Here is a 27,836-nt window from a genome sequence, read left to right as displayed (position 1 = left end):
ATGTTAGGAGGAGAGATCCCTCCTGCCCCCGGCGCTGCAATACACCAAGCGATGATCTGTGCGGGGAGCCGTCTGTGCCAGCAGCCCCGCGCCGCCGCTGCTCCGCGCGGCCCCGCCCGGCCGTGAGGGGAGGCGGCCACGCCCCGCCCCGCCGCGCGCCTGCTCTCATTGGCAGCGAGGCTGCTCGGGCTCACCCAAGGGGAAGGCTGCGTCTACCGAGCGGGAGAGCTCTCAGTATGCGGGGCGCTGATTGGCTGAGAGGCGCGCCGGCGGGATGGCGGCTGCGGGAGTGCCGGCGGGCGTGGGGAGCGGCGACTTCTCGGACCTGCGGGAGATCAAGAAGCAGCTGCTGAGCGTGGCGGAGCGGAGCCGCGAGCGCGGCCTACAGCACAGCGGCAAGTGGTGAGCGCCGTGGCTGTGCGGGTAGGCCGGGCTCCGCTCCGCCCAGCCCAGCCCGGCGCGGCCCGGTCCGGCGGGCGGCAGGCCTGGCGCTAACGGCTGTCTCTTCCCGCAGGGCCTCGGAGCTGGCCTTTGCCCTGGACCCTCTGCCGCTGAGCGAGCTGCCGCCGCCGCCTGCGCTCACGGAGGTACGGTACGGGCCCCGCTGCCGAGCCGCCGCGCGCGGGGCGGGAGCGCACCTCGGCGCCTTGTGCGCCCGCGGGTGGCTGCAAGCCCGAGGGAATGGGCTGCAGCTCCTCTTGCCGACGGGGCTCGCGGGCTGCTTTTCAGTCCTGCCGGCAGCTCCTGAGGAGAACGTACGGTAGCGACCTTTCTAAAAACGCGTGCAGGCAGCTGTTTCTAGCGCTGCACGGTTTGTAATGCTGGGCAGCTTCTTTCCCGTTATAAGTTTAATGGGGTGGATGAAAGCGTTCCACTTTACGTGTCGCTGTGCCCTAGGCGAGGTGCTCAGTGAGCAGAATTTGAAATCGTCCTGCTTAATCTTTATTTTTTATCCATCTTTACTAAGGCAAAATTTTATTTTAATACAGATTATGCTCTGGCATTAAACTTGTGCTTCTCAGGACACAAGAGAAACGACATTGTATCTCTACCTCCACCTCTTTAGGTACACAGTAGGACTTCTAGGTATATGCCAGTTTTGGTAAACTACAGCAGTGTAACATAAGTGTGTTTCAAGGCATAGCTACTGTGGAATTTGTGTTTAGGTTAGTGGGTAATATTGTTTGATTTGGAATTCCGGAATAGGTTTCTTATTTGCAGTCATTCCTACTCATTTAACAGCTAATTCATGCTTTCTAGCAGCTTGCCACAATTTGTTTTCTAGAATATTACCGTTTAAATGTTTCTGACTAGTCTGTACTCCATATTTGAGAACTAGGAATCTGATCATTTGAGGGAATAGAGAGACTGTTTTAATGGCACTCAGATCATTTTTGAGGATGGAAAAAAGAAAAAAAAAATAGCTTTCAGAGCAATTCATTGATGTGCTTGGAACTAGGTGATTTTTCTTAAAGCATGTCAGAGCTTCTGAGGTCTTAAAATTCTTCCATGTCCCTGCAGGAGGATGCTCGTGACCTGGATGCCTACACGTTAGCAAAGTCTTACTTTGATCTAAAGGAGTATGACAGGGCTGCCTATTTTCTACGGGGCTGCAAGAGTCAGAAAGCTTACTTCTTGTACATGTACTCTAGATACTTGGTAAGTGAGAAGGAAAAGTCACCTTTTAACACTGAACTCAGATTCCCACCCCTCTCCGGCATACCTTGTCTTTTACCTGTTCTGTTCCAAATAACCATCCAGAAGTCCAAGTCGTTTGTTTGGAGGGAAGGGAAATAGGGGTATTCTTCTTAAAACTGAAGTGTTTATGAAAACTCAGTTTACATGCTGCTAGTGTTGCAGACAGCATAAGGAATATGCTGTTGTAACCTTGTTCTTTTTACCTTTTTCACAGTCGGGGGAAAAGAAGAAGGATGATGAGACAGTGGATAGTTTAGGTAAGTCTGTGGTGTCAAGAAACACAAGATAATGTAATGAAGCTTCCAGTAATGCCTCTTTATGTAAATCATCTTGGTTTTATGGGTTTCCTCTCAATTTTTGGATAACAGTGTGCTGTAATGTGATTTCTTTCATTCTCTCTCAATTCATTGGCTTAAGACAGGTTACAGATTTTCACCCATCAGTTCCTCCATTAAAGTGTGTAATCCGACTGATTTTATTTTAAAAAGAGGATACTAATCACAGGGTGTGAAGCCTTCAGGTCACGTCAGTCACGATTCTGAATATACCCTGGACTTTGCAATTTCTGTGATAAGACTCTTGATGGAAAGCTAACTGTTGGCCTTTCTTTTTGTGTAGGACCTCTGGAAAAAGGACAGGTGAAAAATGAAGCTCTACGAGAATTGAGAGTTGAGCTCAGCAAGAAACACAAGGCACGGGAGCTGGATGGATTTGGCCTTTATCTGTAAGTGCATGCATTTCTAAGGTACTCCCGTATTTGTGTGGGTACGTGGTTTTATGGTTCTGGTTAACTTGCTGGCTCTCTTTACAGGTATGGTGTTGTGCTGCGGAAGCTGGACCTGGTGAAAGAAGCAATAGATGTCTTTGTTGAAGCTGCCCATGTCTTACCTTTGCACTGGGGAGCCTGGCTAGAACTCTGCAACTTGATTACAGATAAAGAGATGGTAAAGTTTGGGAGATAGCAAGATGTGGTAACAAATTCCAGACTTTAATCTGATTCAGTAACCAGTGATTCAGTTGCCACAAGATTGATGTTGCTTCCTGATTTATTCTGTTAGACTATCAGGCAAGGCAATCCAAGATTGTAAATTATGTTGTTAAAGCCTGTTTCTCCAATTGCTTGCCATAGTGTAGTATGAGAAGCTTTATACAGGCAGGGCTAATTTCTTATCATTCATCCTCAAAGTAGTTTAAGAAATGGCCAATTCACATACGTTCAAGTAGTTGTCAGATGTTTTATTGCCTTATAACATGAAGGAGGTCCTCCTAAGGTACTACCCTCACCTGTCTTCTGGTTCCAGAGTCATTGACCACTTTCATTGTCCTGAAAGGATACATGTAATTGCTGCTTTTAAAACAAAAAGAATGATGTAGGTGTTCCCTTTGTCAGTATAAAGCTGTATGTAGGAGATGAACAGTATCAAAAAACTGAACTTGGTTATAAAACCAAAATAGAATATTTTTCTTTACACATAGGACTTTGAGGCCATTCCTCAAAAAAAATTGAGGTGATGCAGAACAGAGCCATACTGATTTGTGGAAAAAAGGAAATGTATTTTTTATGACATTATTTGGATTCTGTTCCCTTGGCTCATCAAAAATAGTGATAGGGCATCAATGTTAGAGGAAAGTACTGTCCTTTGGAGGACTTCTGGGTTTACTGGAGAAATAGGGCTGGTGACTGAAGCAGAAGTGAGGTGCTGTCAGGTTTGAAGACAATTTCTTCACTGATTGGCCAAATGAAATGGTTTCAGCTCTTCTGATTTCAGCAGTGTGAGAATAGATTGGGAGTGACTAAGTAGAATGACATGGTCCATATTGTACTGTTTTTTAGACTGGATGTCGTAATGCTCTCTTCCTGTTTCAATTTCTACTCAATTTATAGGCACTATTTAGTCTGTCCTTCAGAAGAACCTTATATTAATTCTTGGTCCTAATACTGCTCTTTTGTAGCTGGTGTTATGGTTTCAGAAAGCGATGGCAGGAAAGCCTCCTACCTCGAGACCATCTGCTAAATCATGGGAGGGAAGATAATGGATTCTTTGCCTCAGGTGGCTCTTCGAATACTACTGATTGTCATCTCTTCCTCCTCTTCTTTGGTTCTTGCTAGTTGAAGTTCCTGTCCTTGCCAGATACATGGATGAAAGAGTTTTTTCTTGCACACATTTATACAGAGCTGCAGCTGATAGAGGAGGCTCTGCAGAAGTATCAGAGTCTCATTGATGCAGGATTTTCCAAAAGCACCTACATCATCTCTCAGATTGCAGTTGCCTACCACAATATCCGAGGTCAGTGATACTTAATGCTAGTAGGAATAAGCCTCTTAATGCGGCCTTGGCATTTGTAGTTCTTGTTCTCCCATCCGTTGTTCTTTCTTCAGATATTGACAAAGCCTTATCCATCTTTAATGAGCTAAGGAAACAAGATCCTTACAGGATAGAAAACATGGACACTTTCTCCAACTTGCTATATGTAAGGGTAAGCACTCTTTCTAATTGCCCATCTGTAATGATAATATTTGTCAGAGGTATGTTAAACACTAGCAAAGCAGCTGGTGCTGTCTGCCCTCTCTGAAAACGTGCTTTCACCTTCTGCTTTGCAGCTTCATGTGAAATGGATGCAGTGTACCCGGTGCTAACTGCTTAGGTTTTCTTGGAAACTGTTAACATGCTCCTTTTCTCATCACTCTCACTTATTTCACCAGAGCATGAAGCCTGAGTTGAGCTACCTGGCTCACAATCTCTGTGAGATAGACAAGTATCGTGTTGAGACCTGCTGTGTAATTGGTGAGAGCCAGCTCTTTCATGTGTTCTTATTGTGCTGTCTGCAATGTGCAATGAAATGTTAGAAACACTTGTGAAAACAATCAGCTTGCAAGGCTGCCAATGCCACCTGGTGACAGTGGATTTGGGCAGCCTAAAAAGTAGACCAAATGACAGAATACCCCTTTCCCTCACCTCCCTCTGAAAGACCTGCAGTAATGCTATCAGAAAGGAGTGGAAGAAATTATTACAAAGACCCATGTAGCTATGATAATCCTTTTGTAGTCTTGCAACTCCAAGGTAAATAATTGTGTGTCAGGACTGGGAAATTAATTTGTAAGGTCATAACATAAGTTTGAAGGTCTTAATTGATTAATACAACTGGAAAAAGATTGGCCAGAACACCAGAGAACAGACTCTTGCTAGATCTGCCTTTAGTAGGACTCAATTAGCAGATAATAGCTCTTTTGTCCTTCTTCTACTCCTCTACTTTTTTGGTTGGTTAGTTGGAGTTTTTTTCTTAAAAAAATCTGTCAATACTGTAACTTTCACTTTAGGAAATTATTACAGCTTGCGCTCCCAGCATGAAAAAGCAGCACTCTATTTCCAGAGGGCCTTGAAACTGAATCCTCGTTATCTGGGAGCGTGGACTCTTATGGGACACGAGTATATGGAAATGAAGAACACATCTGCAGCTATCCAGGCTTATAGGTATCGCTCATCTACTGTGCAAAAGGGCGTTTGAGTCTGCGTATGTAAGGATTGAAGTAGAATCTTCAATCTTTGTTAGTCTTTTGCTAAATTCTGTCTTGGTTTTGTCCAGACTGTATTCTGAGTAGTTCATCTTCTTTTCTTTGACAGGCATGCAATAGAGGTGAACAAAAGGGACTACAGAGCATGGTATGGCTTGGGACAAACCTATGAAATCCTCAAAATGCCATTTTACTGTCTCTATTACTACCGACGGGCCCACCAGCTCAGGTAAGAACAGAGCTATGGTTTTGGTGTTTATTCTTATGTGGTTGCTACTCGTGAAGGAATTTATACACAGAAATTAAGTTGGAAGAGGGAGAGCAACAGTAGTGTTATGTGAATTTTAGTTTTCTTCTGTGCTGGTGAGGCTGCACCTCAAGTGCTGTGTTCAGTGTTGTGACCCTCACTCCTAGAGGGACAAGTGTCTGCAGAGACAAGCACTGGAGCTGGGGAAGTTCAAGTCTTCTGAGGAGCAGCTGAGGGACCTGGGGGTGTTCAATCTGGAGAAGAGACTGAGGGGAGACCTTCTTGCTCTCTGCAACTCCCTGACAGGAGGTTGTAGTGAGGTGGAAGTTGGTTTCTGCTCCTAAGTAATGAGTGATAGGACAAAAGGAAATGGCCTCAGGTTGCACCAGGGTAGGCTGAGATTGGTGATTAGGAAGAACTTTTTCCCTGAGAGGGTTGTTTGACACTTGCACAGGCTGCCCAGGGAGGTGGTGGAATCCCCATTGCTGGAGATATTTAAAACATGCATAGATAAGGTGCTGAGGGACAAGGGTTAGTGATGGGCTTAGCAGTGTGAGGTCAGTGGTTGGACTCCAAGATCTTAAAGGTCTTTTCCAACCAAAATGATTCCCTGATTATATTAGTTAGCTACTAACAAAGGCTTTGTCAGTTAAATGCTGAGGAACAGTGGTCAGTAACGTATAAGTAACATTTTATGCAAGGGAGGATTACAGACACTTCCAGGCATAGATTTGTGTGTGTGTGTGTGTGTGTCCTCCTTACCCTGAGATCAGCTGTCTGACTGTTAAACTACATTTAGGAAATTGCTCTTTTACAGACCAAATGATTCTCGTATGCTGGTTGCACTAGGAGAATGCTATGAGAAACTCAATCAGTTGGTGGAAGCTAAAAAGGTGAGAAAAGATGTGTGGAATAAGACATAGGGATGCCTCCCAGAACACTAGGTGGAGTCACAGCAAAGTTGTATAGCTGGAGCTGCTGGCAATGCATACAGAGTGCTGTTAGAGGCTTACTGAAACCATTTTTATGGTGGTTACAAATGGGCAAGTTCTGCTGCAGTGTAACTAGAGAAACTGATAAATAAAGTCATCTACAGACGATACATGCTTCTTTGCTGGAAAGCCACATAGTTTTCTGTTTCAAACTTGCTTGCTTGAAGTAATTTTTGTGGTCATCTTGACTGACTTTTCTTCCTTGACAGTGCTATTGGCGAGCTTATGCTGTAGGAGATGTGGAGAAAATGGCGCTAGTGAAACTAGCAAAGTGAGTATGTGTTATCATTCATCACTACTGTGTTAAATGCAACTAGTGCTTTGATACATTTAGTATTTTATCATTAGGTAAAACAAGTGGAATTGCTGTTAAGTATTATTTTGGAAGCTGTGTAATGACCGATATCGTAAGGTTTGTAGTGACTGCAAATTCTGGTGTGCAGCTTTTTAGCTTTAATTTTCCTTCAGGGTAACTAGAAGGAATCATAGCATTATGTGAGTTGCAAGGGACCTCTGAATCCTGAAGTGATTTGAGCAGACAGTGTTGGCAATTGGATTTGTTGTATTGCTTCAAGTTTCAATCTATGATGGCAGATGATGTACAAAATTGGAGATCAATGGCATTTTTTTTACAATTTCCCTAGTATGTGGTTGTGACACTGGGAAAGGATCTAATGTTAAGTCAATGGGAACACTCTGGTATCAGCACTAACTTTTGGTGGGGATAAAGTAATACAAAGTGGAAAAAGTGAAGGGAGGAGAAAAGGGCAAGTGACAGGTGAAGCTGCTGTACAAAGACTTTTGGTATATAGGGAGGAAATAGCCAGTTAGAACAGGATGGCAAAGGTCTGTCAAAAGCTTTAAAATGTAACAGAATAAGCAAAGGTCCCTGCTTTGGTTGTAACTGCTTCTAGCAGTTAGTATCTGACTGGCTCCCTTCCTGGTAATAAAAATGTCAAGCTGGATCATCCTTTTCCATGGGAGGCAGTACATGGGGCATGTCATGTAGATTCTGAAGAAAAAGACCTGTCTTTAGTCCAGGTCAAGTTAAGTAGGTAGACTTTCTCATAGACCAAGAAGGTCTTTGACAGTGCAGTCATATTTCAGTGGCCCATTTTAATTCTTTTCTAGGCTACATGAACAGCTGAATGAATCTGAACAAGCAGCTCAGTGCTACATCAAATACATCCAGGATGTCTATTCCTGTGGGGTAAGATGATGTTTTGGGAATAAAAGGAGAAGTAAACATGACATAGAACTACTTTGGAAAACACTTACAGATGAAGGTTTTTACCTCCCTTGCTGTAGGAGGTTGTGGAGCACCTGGAGGTCAGCACTGCCTTCCGTTACCTGGCCCAATACTACTTCAAGTGTAAGCTCTGGGATGAAGCTTCAGCATGTGCTCAGAAATGCTGTGCATTCAATGATGTGAGTAGTTGCAGAGTCTTTGGTGTTCATTCTTAGATCTATGGCCTTGGTCTTGCTTCCTTTTAGAGCAGAAGGAATGAAGGCTGTCCAGCATGCAGGTCACATCCTTGGTGATGATGTTGTATACCAGATAACTAATGCTGCTCATGGTTGAATACAGTCATGGAACACGATGTACATGCTGGCAACAAAACCCTGTGTGGTCACTCCCCCTCCCCACGTCCCTAGGATGAGGGAAAAAGAAAAATCAAGACTTGTGAATTAAGATAAGAACAAGTATAATTACTAAATTAAAATAGAATAACAGTAAGAATGAAATATAATAATAGTAGTAAAGAAAGAAAAAAAAAAAAACAAAGTAAACCCTAGTGATGCCCAGTGCAGCCATCTGCCCCCCCCTGGCTACTCCTGCCAGTTTCTGTACTGGGCATGATGTCCTATGGTATGCAATAGCCTTTTGGCTAGTTTGGGTCAGCCCTCCTGGCCATGCTCCTTTCCAGCTTCTTTGCACACATTGACTTCATCCCCCCAGTCCACTCACTGTCAGGCAGGTTGAGAAGTAGAAATGGCCTTGTTGCTGTGTGAGCACTGTTTAGCAATAACAAAAACATCCTTCTCGTCAACATTGTGTTCAGGGTAAAACCAAAACATAGTCCTGTAGCAGCTACTAGGAGGAAAATTGACTCTGTCCCAGCCAAAACCAGGACAACATAGTAAAACTGAACCATATATTATTGGTCTTCACTAAATAAAAGAATTTGAGGCTCCACATGTCAGTCTTAAGACTGTTGAAAGTCTTTGTGGTGAGGAAGCAGTTAAATGGTCACAAACTCCCACACTATATAGTGATGGCAGTCACATAACTGTTTTCTTATCTTCTGTGTGTAGACAGTGCAGAGGATATAATAGCACTTGGGTTTATATGTGACTGTATGTAGATGTTCTGTAAGTGGACAATTTTTTAACTTCAGCCTAGTGATAGACAGTAGCCATGAGTGCAAGGTGTTTGGCCTGTCCTTAAAGCTGTTGGCGTTCAGCTTATTTGAAGCTTCTCTAGTCTGTTTTTTGCTGGAATATTGCATAGCATCAGTGGCTGGTGTCTGAAATACCCAAGTAACATGCAAATCAGGTGAGTAAAGAAGGAAAGACTGCTTACATACTGAATTTCACCCAGAAGCCACCCATCCATAGGTGTATTGTTCTATTATTGTTTGCAGACTAGAGAAGAAGGGAAGGCCCTGCTGCGACAGATCCTACAGCTTCGCAACCAAGGAGAAACGTCATCCACAGAGATTGCTGCTCCCTTTTTCCTCCCTGCATCATTGTCAGCCAACAACACTCCCACACGTCATGTCTCCCCACTAAATCTGTCTTCTGTAACACCATGAACAATGCTGATACTTATAACCTGTGCATCGAATGTGACATTGCAGATGGGGCTTCCAACCACTTATTTCTTTCCAGTGAAATTTCTACTTTCATTGTTGCCTTCACTTGAAGGGTAGGAGTCACGAGAGCCCACAGCTGAAGACAGATGTGCTCCAATGGGCAAAGGTGCAGCCTCTGTGAAAGTGCCTATGCTGCGTTGTGAGAGCCTGCTGTACTTCTCACCAAGTCATTCCATGTTCCAGAGGGCAGACATGTTCCAGCACAGAGGACTACTAACTGAGGGATTATGAAGAGCTTGTCTGCTTGAGTTAAAATATATTTGAAATTTGTTTCTGCCGTATTACCTCTGGTCTTTACTGAACGTCTCTGGATGACCTCTTGGTGGTATCACTGCTGTCTACGCATGAAACTTATCTGCCTGCCTCCTTAAGGACTTTTGTTTGTCTAGAGCTACACAGAAGATGTTCCACCAAAGGATTAGATGCAAGCACTTAAATATAGGTGCCGTGTTTGGGTGGTTTAACGTTGGCTATGTGCCAGGAACCCACCAAAGCCTTTTTATCACTCCCTTTCCTCAGCTGGGCAGGGGAGAGAAAATATAACAAAAAGCTTGTGAGTAAAGATAAGGACAGCGTGAGGACTCAGCAATGACTGTCATGGGCAAAACAGACTCAACTTCGGGAGAAATGGTTTGATTTATTAACAATAAAAACACAGTAGGGAAAGGAGAAATAAAACCTGAACCTTAAAACACCTCCCCCTCTCCCTTCTTCTCAGGTCTCTACCTCCTCCTGCCCCAGGGGCACAGAGGGCTGGGGACCAGGGTTATGGTCAGTTCACACATGGTCTTGCTCCTGCTTCCTCTCAGGGGGAGGACTTCTCACACTTCCCACAGCTGTGTAGAGTCCCTCCCCCAACGAGAGAGTCCTCCATAAACTCCAACGTGGGTCCTTCCCATGGGCTTCACAACCTGCCCCAGTGTCGATCTCTTCCTCTGGGAAAACAGTCTGTCAGGAATTAACTGCTCCACTGTGGGTCCCTGACAGGCTCACAAGTCCTGACAGCAAACCTGAGGTGTCATTGGCTTCTCTTCACATGTTCACAGCCCTTGCCTCTTGGGCTTCCCACATGATCACAGCCTACTTTGGCATACCCCTGCATGGGTGTGGGGCCTGGGCACCTCATCTCTCTTTCTTCACTTGATATCTGTAGAGCAGATGTTCTCACATTCCTGCTCCCCTTTTCTGCTGCAGTTTTTGCACCTGTGTAGTAACTTTCTTCCCCTTCTCAAATCTGTTAATCACAGAGGCATTACCTCCATTGCTAATTGGCTCAGCCTTGGCCAGCAGTGGCTTTATCTCAGAACTGGCATTGGCCCTATCAGATACAGAGGAAATTTCTAGCAGATTCCCCCTGAAGCCCCCTGTGCTATCACAGCCTGGCCATACAAGCCCACTGCGCCTGTCTACATTGAAGGGCTGAGAGGTGTCAGAGTCATTCCAAGTAGCCACGTGTGACAGCTGTTTGCCCTTCCATCTGTGGATCTGACAGACGTTGGCTTGCAGTAGAAAAGCAGCCTAAAATTAAAACTAATGATTAAATTACTGGCTTTGGGCTGCTTTATGTTCTAGTCTTCATGTGTATTGTAGCAACTGGAGTTGGGTGAACCATAGTGGATCATTTTGTGAAGGATTGTCCCATCTCGTGGACAGTGTGGTGCAGCAGACTCTACTCCTGCAGGGCTGCTGCTTGTCCCTGTTTACACATCCAGCCAGGAGTAAGGCTACATGTCAAAGATACACACATCTGCCCACCTACTACAGACATGACAACAAATGAACAGATTAACATGCATAAGAGAACAGTGTCCTTAGATGCACTAAATTAAAACAAATTGTAGAAGTGGCTTGATCATCCTGTTCCTGATTGTTCAAAGTTTCCTAGTGGAATGTATGTGTATGCTTTTAGTGACATAGCTCAAGTGCATATTCACATTCTTTGGTCTTTCCAGTCTCTGCCTATGACCTTAAATCTCTTTGGTATCCTTGTCTAGGCCTTGTCTATCTTGTTCAGTCTCAAGCCTGAACCCAGGCTATCTTGTAGTTCTTGGGTTTCTCCTATTTGCTGGCTAGTCCCAATTAGGGTTGCTCTTGCAACACAAATATCTTTACACAGAGTAAGGAGCACAGTTATATAAAAAACAGGTAGCAATGTTGTTCAGTTAATAAAAGTGCAGAACCCTCCACGATGATAAATTTATAAGCCTCAGGCAGATAAAGGTAGCTAATCAGCAGTTGGTAGCTTTTCTGCCTGCCATCACCTGTCATCACCTTCTCTCCCCCTCTCCCTTGACTTGTGAAGAACCACCATTACTTTAACCTATGATCTCAGACAACCAGCCAAATGTCTCAGCACTATTCAGCTACAACTTGTAAAGTTGATATAACCTGGAGGTCTTTTAAAAAGTACTTAAAGTTTGTATATAGTTTGGATTATGAATTAAAAATCATCAACTATGAATATATTCATGTGTTATGGATAATCTGCCATTGTGAATAATCTGCAGATGTTTATGCTAAGCAAGCTCCAGTTTCCTTAGGGCTATCCAGTAGTGGAACCTCCCACTGAGTTTTGTAATAGTCTGAAGATTTCCTTAGGAGAAACTTGTCCAACTTCTAACTGAATGTTTTTTAATGAAGATTGTCCAAGCTGTGGTGATTACAAAGGTCCTGTGTTAAACCCAGTATTCAGATGTCATTGTGGGAAGCTGGGTGGAATGTTCACCAGAACTAAACTGCAGAATGTCATTGATCCCATACATTGCACCTTACCTGCTGAGTTTCAAAGAAGCTTTTATCATTTTGTGAATCATCAGTGAAACTTGGTTTCCTTTATGTGGAGGATACTTCTTGCAGATACACCTACTTGAAATCTGTAAAAGATGCAGTAGGGTTGAGCAATTGTGTCTAGGTGGGGTTGTGAAGACTACAAGTTCATCATTTTGTTTCCCCTACCCCTGGTTAAATAATAGCACTTAACACTAAGTTCAGAAGTGTGTGTGTTTGATGAATGTGTGCCAGTGGCCGTGTCTGCTATATTATGGTAGCTCTGGAGTTGTGTCAGTCCTTGTTGGTAAGGAAGTCTGTTGCACAAGGTGGGAGTGATTTGTTAAGAATAAGGAGAAAGCTACACATCAGTAGAGGTTACCTACTGTCTTAGAATCATAGAATCATAGAATGGTAGGGGTTGGAAGGGACCTCCAGAGATCATCCAGTCCAATCCCCCCTGCAGAAGCAGGGTGACCTAGATCAGGTCGCATAGGAACATGTCCAGGCAGGTCTTGAAGACCTCCAAGGAAGGAGACTCCACAACGCCTCTGGGCAGCCTGTGCCAGGGCTCCCTCACCCTCACAGTGAAATAGTTTTTTCTTATGTTTAAATGGAACTTTCTGTGTTCCAGCTTCATCCCATTACCCCTTGTCCTGTTACTGGACACAATAGAAAAAAGGGACGTCCCAACCTCCTGACACCCACCACTTAGATATTTGTAAATATTAATAAGATGCTCCCTGAGTCTCTTTTCTAGACTAAGCACCCCCAGGTCCCCCATCTTTCCTCATATGAAAGATGCTCCAGTCTCCTGACCATCTTGGCCCTGTGCTGGACTCTCTCCAGCACTTCCCTGTCCCTCTTGAGCTGGGGAGCCCAGAACTGGACACAGGACTCCAGATGAGACATCACTAGGGCAGAGTAGAGGGGGAGCAGAACCTCTCTCAACCTGCTGGCCACACTCTTCTTGATGCATCCCAGGATGCCATTGGCCTTCTTGGCCATGAGGGCACAATGCTGGCTCAGTCTTAAAACTGAAGATGTAATGGGACCTCACTCCTTTTTTTTTTTAATATGGCCTGTTACTATATTTAGAATTCTAAGCCAGTCTACTAGCTTTTTTGTCTTATATAATATGTAAATAATGTGTCGACTCTTGTTACAAACACCAGTGACCTACCTATAAAGATCAGTAGTTAGTAATGACAATTGATCCATTCTTATGCCACAAGTTCTTATAACATAAATTAAACTGTTTATGCAGCAAAACAAATCTACTAGTTCTGTCTTTCCCTTCTGGTGAAAGAAATAAGCTTTGTATTTAGGATAAATTGTCACTAAACCTGTGAGAATATTCTGCTAACTGAGGCATTGAAGAAACACATTCAAACTCTCCATGTTTTCTAGAAAAGTCAGTCTTATGGAGAACTGTTAACATTAGTTTCTGAAGACTTTGTGAGAGTTTGTGTGGGAGAAAAATGCCTTTAAAATGTTCTATTTTGTTACTACATTGGCAGATCTCTTTAAAGCAGATGATGTTTTTATATCAGTCACATTTACCAATCAAAAGTGTGCATAATGGGCTTAAATTTTGAAATCAAATTGGTTTCTAGGCATGTATGTGTTCTCCTGTCCTGGTTCAGTCACAGTACTCCACTATTCATCAGTCATCCCTCCTACAGGCTTTTTGTACTTAACACACTTGCTTGAAAGGACATTACTGAAATCAACAAACTATTAAAGGGCCTAGCTACTTCTTTTCAAGCTGTTGCCCTTTGGAGGATATCACCCTGTAAAAGAAACCAAAAAGACCCATTTGATTGTTACATTTTTTGAACTCTTTCCAAACTTTAGCCCTATTAGTGGAATTGCTTATTCCAAGATTATTTTAGACTTTCTTTTAGTATTTCTACCTGATACACTGCAGAACTTGCTGTTTCCAGAATTACAACTGGCCCTTGCCCGTTCCTGGACTATCCATATGCGGTTTCACTGATAATCTCAGTATGTTACCTGATTTTCTGCACTCCGTTCTTTGCCTTTTAGGAGCTTTCCAAGTCTACTGTTCTGAATTGTAGCCTAGGTGTATAGCTATCTCTTCTGACTTTTCTTAGCATACGTCGCCAGTGATCAGTGTCTTGTTTTGTGCTCCTTAGCACCTTTAGAACCAGCATTTCTACAGCAACATTGGATCTTGATGATTTTTGCAAGCACTTTTGTAATTATTCCATGCAAACCTGAGGATATGAATGAGATCATTTGTGAAATTGTCGTCACTCTTTGCTCCTGGCTTGCCTTCCTTCCCACAGCAGCAAGCCCTTGCTGCTTCCTGACACACTGTGGTCAACTAATTGGATAATTCAGTTATTACAGAGACCATGTAGCTTTGTTCCTTTTATTAGAGACTGCAAGTGGTCTTACTTGCAGATAGAGATAGCAAAAGGTCAGCTGGAAGAAGAAGAAGCTCAAATATACTTAGTGAGGCTGAAGTATCCAAATACTTAACTACCAAAGTCAAGGTCTTTACTGGGACAAGGGAACTGTGATTTATCAAAGAATTCTAACTGGTGGGAATAGGTGAAAATGTTTATATAAGTGATAAACAGAAAAGGCTTCACAAAGGTTGACTGACAATATTTTTTTTAAGTCCCAATTAAAAATCCTGGGGATGTGGACTATGTGATTGAGTGCACCCTCGGCAAGTTTGCTAACACCAAGCTATGTGGTGTGGTTGATAATCCAGAAGGAAGGGATGCCATCCAGAGGGACCTTGACAGGCTAGGGAGGTAGGCTGTGCAAACCTCATAAAGTTCAACAAGGCAAAGTGCAAGGTGTCCTCGAGCTGGGTAAGGGCAATCTCAAACATGGATACAGGCTAGCCAATGAGAGGACTGAGAATAACCCTGCAGAAAACAACTTGAAGGTGCTGGTGGATAAAAAACTCGACATGAGCTGGCAACGTGCACTCGCAGCCCCAAAAGCCAACTATTTCCTGAACTGCATGAAAAAAAAGCATGACCAGCAGGTCAAGAGAGGCAATTATGCCCCTCTGCTCCTGTGTTCTGGTGAGACCTCAACTGGAGTGCTGTGTTCAGCCCTGAGGCCTCCAACATCACAGCGACATGGCCCTGCTTGAGTGGGTCTAAAGGAGGGCCACAATGATTATCAGGAGGCTTGAGCACCTTGTCTGTGAGCACAGGCTGAGACAGTTGGGGTTGTTTAACCTAAAGAAGAGCAGCCTTCCAGTACTTAAAGGAAGCTTACAGGAAAGATGGGGAGGAGTCTTTATTGCGGAGCATAGTGATAGGATGAGCAGTAATGGTTTTAAACATAACAAGTGTAGTCTTAGATTAGATTAATTTTTTTATACTGGGGACAGTGAGGCCCTGACACAGGCTGCCCCATCCCTGGCAGTGTTCAAGGGCAGGTTGGATGGAGCTTGGGGCAACCTGGTCTGGTGGACGGTGTCCCTGCCTGTGGTAGGGGGGTGAAACTAGATGATCTTTAAGGTCCCTTCCAATTCAAACCATTCCGTGATTCTATGACACCACAGCCTTGCCTCTTAAGGAGCCTGCAAATAGAAGAAGTGGTCTACAAGCTATTTTGCTGACTCTTAGCCACAGGATCCCCTAGGACACTGAACTGACCCTGCCAGAGCCTGTTAGGCTAATTTTAACCGTCTCTTTGTGCCTGCAGTCCCAAGGAGTCCTGCCACATGGTGTGCCTTAGGCTTCTTCACAGTTGTTTTTACACTTTTTGATATAATTCAGACCTTTTTATCTTGTGCAGCTACTGTACTGGGATTTCTAGAAGGCCATTTCCAGAGCGATGCAATCAGTAACTAAGACATGAAAAAGAAACCATTTAGGCTATACAAGTACAGACAGCAGCTTTTAAAAAAACAAACTTTGCTCTGTTTTGGGCATTCAAACTTTTTTCAGTTGCTGAATGTGTTAACTGCCCATGGGATATTTCTTGTGAAAACAATGTAATCCTATAAAGCCCATTTACAACACCTTCTACTTTGGGTTCTTGGAACTCGTCATATAAATGGCAACTGCATTTCCTTTTGAGGCAAGTTCAGATGTGTAAGGGACAGAGTTCACTTGAGGTCGAACAGAGGAACCTATTGCACTCTTTGGTGAGTCTTAGGGTATAACGTATGCATCTAATGCTTAAGTGGATCCCTTGGGATTATGTTACAGATCCTGCTGAACAAAATGGAAAAAACCCAAAAAGTCACTTATCTCTTACATAATTCTGAGAAAAACCAAATGCTTCCATTTTACAGGTGAGGAAGCTGAAGCTGGGACAAAATAGTCAGGCATATGGTAGCAGAGTCTTCACCCTGAGCCTTCTGCTTCTAGTGCTGTGTTTCCTTCTCCTTTTCTGAAAGATTTTGTAGTAAAAGTTTGAAACACTGGCACCTGAAGTGAGGCCTAACAACTAGATATTAAAGAAGACTCATGGAATTTGGTGTTCAGAATAGAGGACTCAAAGTTCAGCCTTTTTCACTAGTTTTGTTCTCGTTTTGCCACTGACCTGCAAACCACTTTATAGAAGGGAGATAATCTGCAAATCCACTACTCAATTACACTATCTTTTAGTTTCTATAAATGTTTGTTGTTTTTTTTCCCTGCATGTTTCTGTGGTTTGGAAAAACACAACCAAACAAAAGACAACATTTGTCTTCATTTTGTCCACAAAAAGATGTATGTACTTTTGCAGAAAAACTAAGACCTTACCTGACCAGGTCTAATTCTCTATAAAGTGCCAAAAGGGCAAAGATTGGAATTCTTGATATGTTTCTTCTTGTCAGCCTATTGATCTCTTCCAGGGATGTCGCTATTAGTCTTCAAGAATGGAGGAAGCTCCTGAAGAGGCTTCTGTGGTCCTTGTTCACACAGCTGCCTCACTGACGGTTGGGCTATGCGGAAGCATCACTGCTTTTGCAGTTTATTCCGATACACCAATGATTCCGATTAACTCGGTCTGGGCTGGAGTTTGTTCCTCAGAACGTTATGGGATGCTTTCCATCGAGGCTCACGGCCTCGGGGAGCACTAGTCTTATGCATCCGTCAACTTGTTCCTTTGTAGAGGCATTTTTTTCAGCCTGAGGTCCAATTCCATCTGTGTGGGCTGTCTGTTGTTCCCGGCCCACTCAAGTTTTCTAAGCGAGATCTCCCAAGCGCCGTGGCCCCGTGGATTGCGGGCGCCTCTCGTCGCCCAGGCCCTAGTCAGAGGGCTACGGCCCTTCGACCGTAGCGACCAGTCAGCATCTCCTGGCCCACTCCGAGCGGGTCTCACGGTGCCCTCACAGACCCGCGGCCGCGTCCCCCGCCCCAGCAGCGTCCGCTGGGCGCCTCCGGGAGCTGCGGGGGCCCCGCCACCGTCTCCGCCGGTGGCCTCGCCCTGCGGCTCCCCCGCCACCGCCGCGGCGTTGCCATGGCGGCCGGGCGCGCGGCGCTGCGGCGCGGGGCGGGGCGGGGCCTGCCGCAGACCCCGGCCCGGCAGCGCAGGCCTCTGCCGCGGGGAGGCGGCGGGGCGGGCGCCCGTCCTTCGTGTCGGCGCGCGGGAGGCCGGCGGGGCCGGTGCTGGGCGCTCGAGCCGCGGTGGCGGCGGGAAGATGGATGCGCCGCGCTCGTCCCTCGCCGCTCGGCATCCTCTCCTGGCCGCGGCACGGTGAGCGGCGGCGGCGGCCGCCGCCGGGAGGGTCACCTGGTCCTCGCGGCGGCGGAACAATGACTTGGGCTGGCTATCGGGGGACCGGGGCGAGGGCGGCGGCGGCAAGGGCTTGAGGCGGTGGCGGGGCAGAGGAAGCGATGGAGATGAGCATGAGGTGGGGGTTACGGAGAGGAGGGGAGGGGAAACGAGGCGAGGCGAGCTGGAGCTGGTGATGGAGAGTCGATGGGAGGAGAGGTGTGGCAGGACGCGCAGCCTGCAGCACCGTGCCGGGAGCCAGCTCAGCCTCGCTCCGGTCCGCACCATTGTGTTCCAGGTAGCTCATTGTCTTGCTTTCTCCGTGCTGGGTGCGGTGTACGGGGTGTGATTGCTGGCTACAAAGAGAGGGATTTTTTCCAGGGCTGAACGTGATGCGCGGAGGCTGCAGCCGGCAGAGCCTGGGCCGGGCCTCGGTGAGATGGCATCTGGGGTGGGTATCAGCGCAGCTGAGCGGAGAGCAGCTGTAAAGGCACTCCCCTGGTTTATTTTTACTTTGCCTGTTCCATGATATCCACAATACTGTACAAGGTTTCTTACCGAGCTTCTTGTTTTAGAAACGCACCCGTATGCATCTTGGAGTGTCAGGGTTGGTGTATTTGTGGATGTGTGTGCAGAGATTCTCTCTTGCAAACACAGATTTATCTCTTTGTATGTGCAACACATGCCTTTTTTTCCCACACAGCCATTAACTGATGAAACGCATCGTTTGTGCCGATGTGCAGTTTATTCTTAAATTGCTGGGACAGCAGTCCCTCAGTTTCATTATGGCTACTTAGGACAGATCTAGATCGTGTGTTTGAGCTGTCTTATGGCACCAAATACTCATTTGTCTGTTTCTGGTTTTTTTGCTGTGAATGCAAATTTTTAAAAGATGCTGAGTGGACCTTACATATCTCCGTGTTCCTAGCCTAAATATATATATTTACAATTTCATTTGAAGTCTTGTAAGAAAAAAAAATGCATGAGAGATATTTTTAAAAACATTTACATTCTGATAGTGTCTTATGCATCACTGTTAGGAGACATGATGGAGTCCCATTCTCAGTGTCTCTTATTTGCTTGATCAAGTTCTGCCTTGGTGCACGTATCATGCCTGGTCTAGTAGTCTGGGTGGCCCATTAGGATAATGTTTTGTCTCTTTTCAGGCAATAATGTGAGGTTTATTGCTTCTACTCTGACTCAGGTTTTGTTTCTATTGATCTGGCCTGCTGCTCTACATACGAACTTCAAATCTAGGCCTGCCATGCTATAAATGCTAGCTTTGCTGGCACCTGGCCAGGTTTAACTACATTCAGATTGGTGCTTGAGTGTGGTAGATATCTGGTGATTTTAAGTGGTTACTTGGGAATTATGATGATATTGGTGAAATGAGAGTGGCTAGCTAATACCATGGATGCCTCAATACAAGGACATCAGACTATTAGAGTGTGTCCAGAGGAGGATGATCAAGATGGTGAAAGGTCTTGAGGACAAGACTTAAGAGGAACAGATGAAGTCACTTGCTTTGATCATCTTAGAGATGTGAAGGCTGAAGGGTGACCTCATTGCAGTCTACAACTTCCTCAAGACCAGCAGCAGAGGAGGAGGTGCTCATCTCTTCTCTCTGGTGACCAGCCATAGGACACACCTGCATTGGGGAAAGTTGAGAATGGACAGAAGGAAAAGGTTTTTTTCAGAGATTGGTCACTGGAACAGGCTCCCCAGGGAAGTGGTTATGGCATCATGCCTGTCAGAGTTAAAGGAGTGTCTGGATGACACTCTTAGTCATACAGTTTAGTGATATCTGGTCCTGCGAGGAGGAGGGAGTTGGACCGGATGCTCTTTAAGGGTTCCTTCCAATTTGAGATATTCTGTGATTCTAATCAAGTTAATGAGGTTGCAGCCAGTTCCACCCTTTCTTCCAGAGTGAGCAAAATCCTGAGGAGGAGCCTCAGGGAGGAAAGGCTGGAAAGTTTCTGTTTGGATTTCCGTAGAAGTTGCCTGGTGGAGGTGGCTGCCGGGAGCTGTTGATGTCATTGCTCCTTTGGCCTTGTCCCTTTCCCAAAACTGTGGCAATGTGGTGGACTGCTGGGATTCTCTAGTTGTCAGCAGAGCTCCTACCTGAAAGGACCAAGCTGCCAGTGACAGATGCTGCAGCTCTTCTAACTTGCTGATCTTGGGCTGACTGTTCTGTTAGTGTTTAAAGTAAAGAAACGTGGCCTGGGAGATGAATTTAACCCAGGTATTTCCACAGTGTCCACCCCAAACCTGACTTTGGGCTCTGTGATATTGCAAATTCTCCCTTCCGATAACCTTGTTCCTGTCACCTTTCAGTGACTTCTGATAATCTCTCTGCTTCCAGAGGCCGGGCAAAATAATCTTGTGAATAAGAACTTTTGTATTCTACTTATTAGGAATCGAACATAAGGTACAGCTAAAACATATTTGTGTGTTAAGGAGGATATTGGGTATTGTAGTGTGTAAGTGTATGCTGGGTTCTGGTAGAGCTTTTATTATCAAAACCTTAATGTAGCTGGAAAAGAAAATATGCTGCATAATTTCTCTGTTATTACAAAGGATAAGGGACCTCAGGGTATTCAAGTCAGGAAAATGCTGTGAAATGTAAGTGGCAAAATTATACCCAGAATAATTTAAAATTTTAATTTCTATTCATCCATTTGATAAACAGTTGATATTGTGGTTTTAAAGTATATAAAAACAGCCTATAAGTATGGTGATGGAGTCTACTGCCATAAGGCCAGCGTAGCGCAACCCCCTCCAACTCCTGCCATTCTATGATTCTATGGTAGCTCAAGTGTAACTTGAGTGGAATCCAAGTCATTTATTAATTATAAATTTTCTTTTTTTCCTCTTTTCTTTTTGACGAAACTGTAAGAGTTTGAAGATGCTCACAACTTGTCTTTCAGTACTGAGTCATGGTCATTTCTCATTGTGGTTTTGTGATTTTGATTTGCTTTGTGAAGTTATGAGCCAGCAAAATAGTCTTTACCAGATGCCTGAATTTTTGATCACTTTCTAGCCAGCCATTCTTTGTATCTTCTGGGTTCTATCAGAATTCTCTTTATTCTTTGTGCATGGCAACACAATATTTGGGTTACAAGACTTCAAACCACATATTTTTGTTTTAAACTCCATTTTTTTCCCTTCAGTTTACAATATTGTATTTGCATTCTGTGTTTTTAAATCAATAGCCTGCTCAGATTCCCAGCAGGTAACTTCTTCAAAGTTCCTCTATAAATCTGTATTACTTGAAAATCTGGTCTTAACTAGATTATAAAAAATTGTATCTTCCTATCTTCAGTGATAGATTCTCTGCTACCTTCTCTTAGTGATCTACATCTGTGCAAAGCATCTGTGCAATTCTCTATATCATCAGCTCTCAATGTCCAGAATCGCTGAGGGTAGAAAAATGTAATTTTTGTAGTGCTTCTAGTTTCTGTATTTTTAGGGTCTAATTTAATTTCTCCTTTAAAATATGAGGAATAGAAATCTTGCTCCAGGAGATGAGTCCTTAAATAGAAAATTCAACAGCATGTTAGAAAAGTTATGACAAAACTCTATGGCCTAGTCACACTGAATGTTGTCAAGTTGAATAAACATAAATATAGGCTTTTTGTAGAGACAGAAAACCAGTGTGGATCACAGTCTGCAACATCCAATGAGCTCTAAAGGAGAAATAATAACATGCAAGCACTTTCAGGAATGCAGGCTTTCAGTTCATCTCACTAAAATTTATGGTGCTGTATGATTTGCTTGTCATGCATTTGGATCACTGGCGGGTAGCTGAGAAACTGTCACCTATCCTTGAAACTTTAGGAGCTGTATTTTATCTGGAAGATTACACTGGACATCACAGCCAGTTCTCTGTGTTAAATCACAGAATGGAAGGGACCTCTAGAGATTATCTAGTCTAACTGCCCTGCTTAAGCAGGTCCACCTACATGAAATAGTCTGAATCAGCTGTTGTCAAGAGACGTAAAGTGAGCTGGTATAAGTGAACATCCATGTAGCACAGTTAAACAAGAGGCAGGTGAACAAACATTTTAGTACACAGCTGCATAACAAAATCTTCTTAGTGAAGTTTAACAAACACACAACAGATAAGTAATACAAATGAAGGTGAACCAGACCGCAACTGCATTCCTAACTTTGGGTGAAGTGTAACTCTGTGATGAATGATAAAGCAAACCGATGTACCTGAGAAAATTGTTTAGGTAGGAGAGCTGCCATGGTATGCCAGATCTTTTTTTGTTAAATATTATAGTGCAAAGTATAACATTATCTCAGATTATCTCATAAAAAATAACAAGGTGAATTGTTTGAATTAACTGAGAACAGCTGGTGCTAAAATGCTTGTAGTTTCCCTTTTTCACTTCATACCTTCCTACTGTCTCCACCTAGGAGATACCAACTCACGGTTACTGTTAACCAGGTGTTAACCTGTACTCCCATTTGTCAAGCTATTTTAAAAAATTTGTTGAAATTGTTTATTATAATATTCTTTTATATTTAATATAATATTTAAAAATGCTTAGGGGAAAGGCTTGTTAAACCTTCAGTTGTATGGGCTGTAAACAAAAGATCTAAGTAACATGCAAAATTCAAACTGAAGAAACAGCTGTTGAAAATTGCATGGAGATCTCAGGAGTTTTATGGTAGTCAATAATGAGTGAGCAAATAAAGTTGGGAGAAATGGTGGAGTTGGGGCTTCTGAATATCTTTTTTTTTTTTTTTTTTGCCCTGGATGTGAAATGTTTGGTGGTTTGGGGTTTTTGTATACATTTCTATGATGTATACAAAATCCTTAGAACTCTTAATGTTATGAGTGATAAAAATTAATTAGAAACAATTCTGTACTGTATTGCATGTGTTTGAGGGAGGCTTGCTGTACAAATATTTTAGTGATTAATTTTGAAGAGATTTGTATTGATATATATTCTCTTCCATTTTCATGAAAGTGAATGTTATTTTTGTTCTGTTATTTGTAGATAAGTCCTTCGGGGTTTTAAATGCCATGTTTATTTGTACTTAATGTGTAAAGTCCTGCAAGCTGCTCTGTTCTGCCTCTGTGCATTGATGAGGAACAAAACGAGATGCAGTCTTTTTTGGAGAATCAGCTAGGAGAATCTGCTCTAATTTAACACAACCTTTGGTAATATTCCCTTCTCTTTTCCCCTCTCTGGGAAATTGAATGTTACAGTCTTAGACAAACAGAGACTATATGGGGTCTGTTGTACTTGAAGAATATTGAGTAGTTTACAGCTGAAAGATGAATTCTTGATTACTGTTTGGTAGCTTGTAACTAAGCAAAATGTTGCATTAATTAATTTGTAAGTGCTTTCAAGAGTGAACTTGTAAGTTCTAGACTGTATCCAGCTACTGTTTCAGAGACACAGCTGATAGGTTTTAAACATCCATTCACATCCAGCAGTAAGCATTACTGACCTAGTGGTATGCAGACTGTGTTTGTGAGATTCTGTGTTAGCAGATCCCTTTTGAATTGCGTCACACATTTTAGTAGGTCACAGCTTGGCCTACATGTTGCTGTTTTCTTGGAATATGCAGTCAGTGTCGGTAATGTGTGGTAGCCTGTGTTAGCGAATTCAGTGAAGATATAAGCATTGGAAATAAATTTGGAATTATATACATTAGCTTAATGCCTGTTAAAATCTCTCTGAAATTAACATAAGATATTTTTCTGGTTTCAGATGCAGGCTTAATGGAAATCTGTGCATTCAAGACAGTATGCTGAATGTCTTATAAGTGAAACTGTTTCATTTTCCTATTCTTTGCCATGTCATATATGAACCACCATCTCAGCTGGTTTTAATGGGCATTGTTTCATGCTTACACCTTTGAGAATCCAACCCATCACCTGCTTACATGGCAGAAAAAATGCTGCTCCCCTGATCGATACTAGCTCATGCTTCCATTTTGAAAGCAGCACAGTTCAGCTGAAAATTGTCCTGTAAATTTCAGGAACAGTTTTTAAATAGTGAACTTTAAGGCTAAATTCTACATTCAACATGAGTTTCACATTATCATTGTTGTTCATTTGTTGTCCTTTTCTTCCCATTATGAGCAGAGCTACTTATTCAGCATGTGTGGTGTTATATGGTATGCTTTCATTTGATTTGTTTTGTTGAGAGGTCAGGGAAAGGCAGTTATTTGCACCTCTGCTGATCAATGTCATTGATGGAATGGAAGATTTCTAATGTTATCTGGTGAAACTCCCATTTTGGACCATCATTAAAGAGTTCTCAGGCACTAGGGGATGTTTTTTAGGGTACTTTTACTCAAAAAGATGGATAGAAATGGCTAATGGGATATTCACATACATGTTTAAATTTTTGCTGAAAAGCTGATGTAAAGAGACAAAGTGTAATTCATGTTGGCTTAGTTTTTGCTGAACCACCCCAATGATTCAAATGGTCACATTTTTTTTTTCCCAGAAAATGGAAAGAAAGGGCAAGAAGAATGCAGGATATGGGAAATTAGAGCAATGTGTACATGCAGTTCTGCAAGGCATTGATAGTGATATGGTGGGAGAAAAAAATGTTTTGAAGTTACATGGAACTGCCAGCTGGTAAGAAACTGCAAGAAGGTAGTAATCCGGTTGAAAATAAGATGTCTAGAAAAGAAAAAAATTCACTGCAGAGATCTATGTTATTAAAAGTAGAGATCAGAACACAGATTTTTCTTATTTATTCTGACATCAATATCTACCATTACTGTCTATAGCAAGAGCTGAGCTAAAAATGACAAAAACTTTCAAAAGTTTACTTGCTTATTTTAAATAGAAAAATAACTTAAATATCTGCATCTTTAGCACTGAGTGTTAAAAAAACCTCCTCTGATATCAATAAAACAATAAATAGTCAAGGTTATGGCCTTATAAAGAGAAGGAAGGACTTCCAGGAGAAAGATATGGGATATGAACTTTGCCTCACTGTTTATTGTTTTCTTGTTTATATGCATTTCAATTAAATAAAATATGGTTTTGCTGGCTTATTCAAATCAAAATCAAAGGAGAACCTGCTACTATGAACTCTGAGAACTGCAATGTTTCTCTTTCAGGCTGTACATGTTGTCTCTGGCAGTGATTTGAGTGTGACCCTACTTGGATAAAAACACATTTACAAAAACATCTTTTTAATAAACAAAGAATGAGCCTTAATGCTCAAAGTACAAAACCATTGACACACTTTCTTAGACTCCCATCTTGCAACGAGCTGGGCATGTCAGTAGACTTTATATTTTTTCCTGACAGTCCTGCCATTGTTAAACAGTGTGTACATGTACATCTCATTCTGAAAAATATTGATTTTGGAAGTTTGTTTCCTTTCAGGATTGGGCACGTTTTCATGTTTTCACTGGTAGTGTTCTCAGTGTGTGTCATGTTATGGCATCTTCTAGGGAAATAGTGATATGAAAAAGAGACAGATGGTATTTTAACCACAGAATACTCGAATATTGGTTTAACAAATCTCCTTAGCCTTGCTGCACATAACAATAATGCTTCTGTCCCCTTTTGACTGTTTCCATGGAGCTGCCAGCAACTTGGATAGAGTTTTTTGGTTCATGTTTTAAAGCAAGGACCAATGGTAATTTTAGCATGAGCAGCCTATCAGCTCCAGATTCATCTTGTATTCCTTGTGCAGAGCCCCAAATCCGAGGGATAGTATGAGTTCAGTTCTGCATGTATTTTAATATGCTTGCAAATTATTTTGGAATCAATTAAGAATTGAACTTCAATGCTATGGCTTTTGTACAATCAAAAGCAGGAGATGGTTAGGATTTGTTCTGAAGATCTGTTTATCACTATTTGGTGGAGTAAAACACATGTAAACTACTGGCATGCGGAATTTGCTTGTTCTGGCTTTAAAATACAGAACATAATTGTGTAAAAACTACAAATATTTAGAGGAAGTCTGAGATGAGTTTTTGAGTTGACCTTGGGGTGCTGAATTATGATGCCATACTGAAATAATATTAATCCTGCATTTAATAACAGTTTTAATGTATTTAATAATGTATTCTGTTCTGTCATGTGACACACAGAGCATGGACTGCAAGAAAAAGGGCTTGAATTTTATTCTGAAGCAACATAAAGCATAGGTGAAACCTGGTAAATAAAAGCCAAAGGAAAGACTTAAATTTGGATCTTTTAAAATCCCACTAGTAAAATAAGATAGACTTTGAAGAGATAGGGAATTGTGTGTGGCCAGTGTTCCCCTTGTAGCTAACAGAATTGTTGCAGTGAGGGGAAGTGTGTTACATGGAAATATTTTTTTTGTAAAATATTGCTTAAGACCAGGTCAATGAACAAGTATAGATCCAATCAAACTACTGGGATGAGACTTCCAGCAGGTAAGCACTGGAACTACTCTAGTTTGGAGAAAGTTTCACTATTTTGTGGATCTGTCGAAATTGCTGCAGATTGTTGGCAGAGACAGTGAAGTAAACAAAGGCCACGGGGATTTGCTGAGGAAGAAAAACCTTCACAGTGGTATTTACATTACTTTTCTTAATTTGCATTAAGAACCTGCAAATCCAGGGAAGAGCTACTACGAACCACAGAGTTTTGTTTGATTAAAGCTTGCAGAAGTTGTTTTTTTGTCTGTCATAGGGGTGGATATCAATTTGTATCCCTGAACTGTCATCAAACTTCCCTAATTGAAAGGCATAACAGGTTGAACTGGGGTTTTCACTTGCCGTGTTCTGAAGTTCTGGTTCTAGTGTCAGCAGTGAGATCTAGAGCCAGAGTGCTTGGATCAACTGTCTTAAGTCAGAAAAAGAATGATGTTTGGGTTACCTAACCTGAATGACAGCACCTTTTTGTGGTGGAGACTTGGGTCAGTGGAGTTCCAAATTAGGGAGTTGATTTTTATCTTGTCAAGAGTTGAAATGCTGGCATAGGACACTGAAGAAAACAAGTTTAGATTGGAGTGTCTCTTTGTTCACATAGCTAAATCCATTTCACATCTGAACCAGTATCACCCTCTCATCAAGCAGAGCCAAGTGTCTGATAGCAGGGCTTTGGGAGGAGTGTGTACCTGTCTGCTCTTTCACTCTGAAAGCAGAAAAATAAAGTATAAGTGAGTTAGAAAGATGACCCTTAGAGCAAGATCTGCTGAGGTGAGACCTTTCCTATAGGCAAGAAGAAGAAAAGCTGCTTTCTTTTACTGGCAATTTCAGATATAAGGCATTTGTTCAGTGATGGTAAAATTACTTGCCCATGTGACAAGTTCCTCTTTAGTAGAACAGAGATGATTACACAAATGAGACACTTCATGAATTCCTGGTAATCCCTCCCTAATATTTTAGGTGTTATGTTATCCCCAGAAACTTCTTCCTGAGACTTTGCAGATTTTGGAGGATTCAGTCAGAGAATGGAAAGCATATTCGTCTGCTCTGTTGGAGGTGATTGGTTGACCCCTTGAAACTCAGAAGATACGAGATGCTGTGCTTGTATCAACCTCATTTGGCTATGAAGCGTGCGTTTGGTGATACGGCACATTAGAATTCAACCTGACAAGGGTTTGCAGCTTCTTCAGTCTGCTTTTCTTATCCGTGAAGGAAGCACATCCTTCTTTCAGCTCTGTAGATCTTAAGAGTGGAGGTTGGGAAAGAGTGGGAAAAGATCTAGAAAGATTTTTTTTCTTTATACTGTAGAAGCTGTTCTATCAAACAACTAGTTGATGGCAGATTTGGTAAATAAATTTGGTAAATAAATTGCAACACTCACAGATGTCGTGAACTGAAACAACTCTTTTGCTACAGTTTTCAACACTGTTGAATTAGTGCTCAGTTTGATGGAGCTGCTTGGTTTTGACACAGCTGTTTCATTTTTAAGTGTGAAAGTTTATAAATCAAAATAGTATTCTCAACAATGATTCATGGATTTCACAATTTTTCACAATTTAGTAAGATACTCTCAATATTTCCAAAGGAAAAATATCAAAGTTTGGTTTTCTTTCCCGTTAAGCAGGGAAAGCCTTATTTTCATGATTTTTCAC

At 42.6% G+C, this 27,836-nt stretch overlaps 1 protein-coding gene across 2 annotated transcripts; it reads left to right on the top strand.

Annotated features, from left to right (window-relative positions):
• Positions 1 to 266: 266 nt before the first annotated feature.
• CDC23 (cell division cycle 23) lies at positions 267 to 11,788 on the top strand. 2 transcript variants are annotated; one of them, XM_062002865.1, is made up of 16 exons: positions 267 to 402; positions 515 to 587; positions 1,522 to 1,659; positions 1,913 to 1,955; positions 2,317 to 2,422; positions 2,510 to 2,642; positions 3,809 to 3,986; positions 4,079 to 4,176; positions 4,403 to 4,484; positions 5,018 to 5,171; positions 5,322 to 5,441; positions 6,277 to 6,352; positions 6,661 to 6,722; positions 7,583 to 7,661; positions 7,760 to 7,879; positions 9,097 to 11,788. In XM_062002865.1, exons 1-16 carry the CDS (start codon positions 275 to 277, stop codon positions 9,265 to 9,267), a joined length of 1,761 nt encoding a protein of 586 aa, XP_061858849.1. In that variant the 5' UTR covers positions 267 to 274; the 3' UTR covers positions 9,268 to 11,788. The 2 variants fall into 2 exon arrangements, with proteins under 2 accessions (XP_061858849.1, XP_061858851.1); XM_062002867.1 differs by lacking the exons at positions 267 to 402; positions 515 to 587 and adding an exon at positions 603 to 1,086.
• Positions 11,789 to 27,836: the final 16,048 nt, after the last annotated feature.

The sequence above is a fragment of the Colius striatus genome, chromosome 9 (genome assembly GCF_028858725.1).
Source record: "Colius striatus isolate bColStr4 chromosome 9, bColStr4.1.hap1, whole genome shotgun sequence".
Classification (NCBI taxonomy): Eukaryota; Metazoa; Chordata; class Aves; order Coliiformes; family Coliidae; genus Colius; species Colius striatus.
Note: the sequence above shows the minus strand (reverse complement) of the source record. Positions and strands in the feature narration are given on the sequence as shown.

Bases quoted from the DNA above. Each gene is read 5' to 3' on its own strand.
- CDC23 (XM_062002865.1), top strand. From the start codon at position 275: ATGGCGGCTGCGGGAGTGCCGGCGGGCGTGGGGAGCGGCGACTTCTCG. The intron at 6,723-7,582 runs GTGAGTATGTGT...ATTCTTTTCTAG, and splicing joins GCGCTAGTGAAACTAGCAAA to GCTACATGAACAGCTGAATG. The intron at 7,662-7,759 runs GTAAGATGATGT...CCCTTGCTGTAG, and splicing joins AGGATGTCTATTCCTGTGGG to GAGGTTGTGGAGCACCTGGA.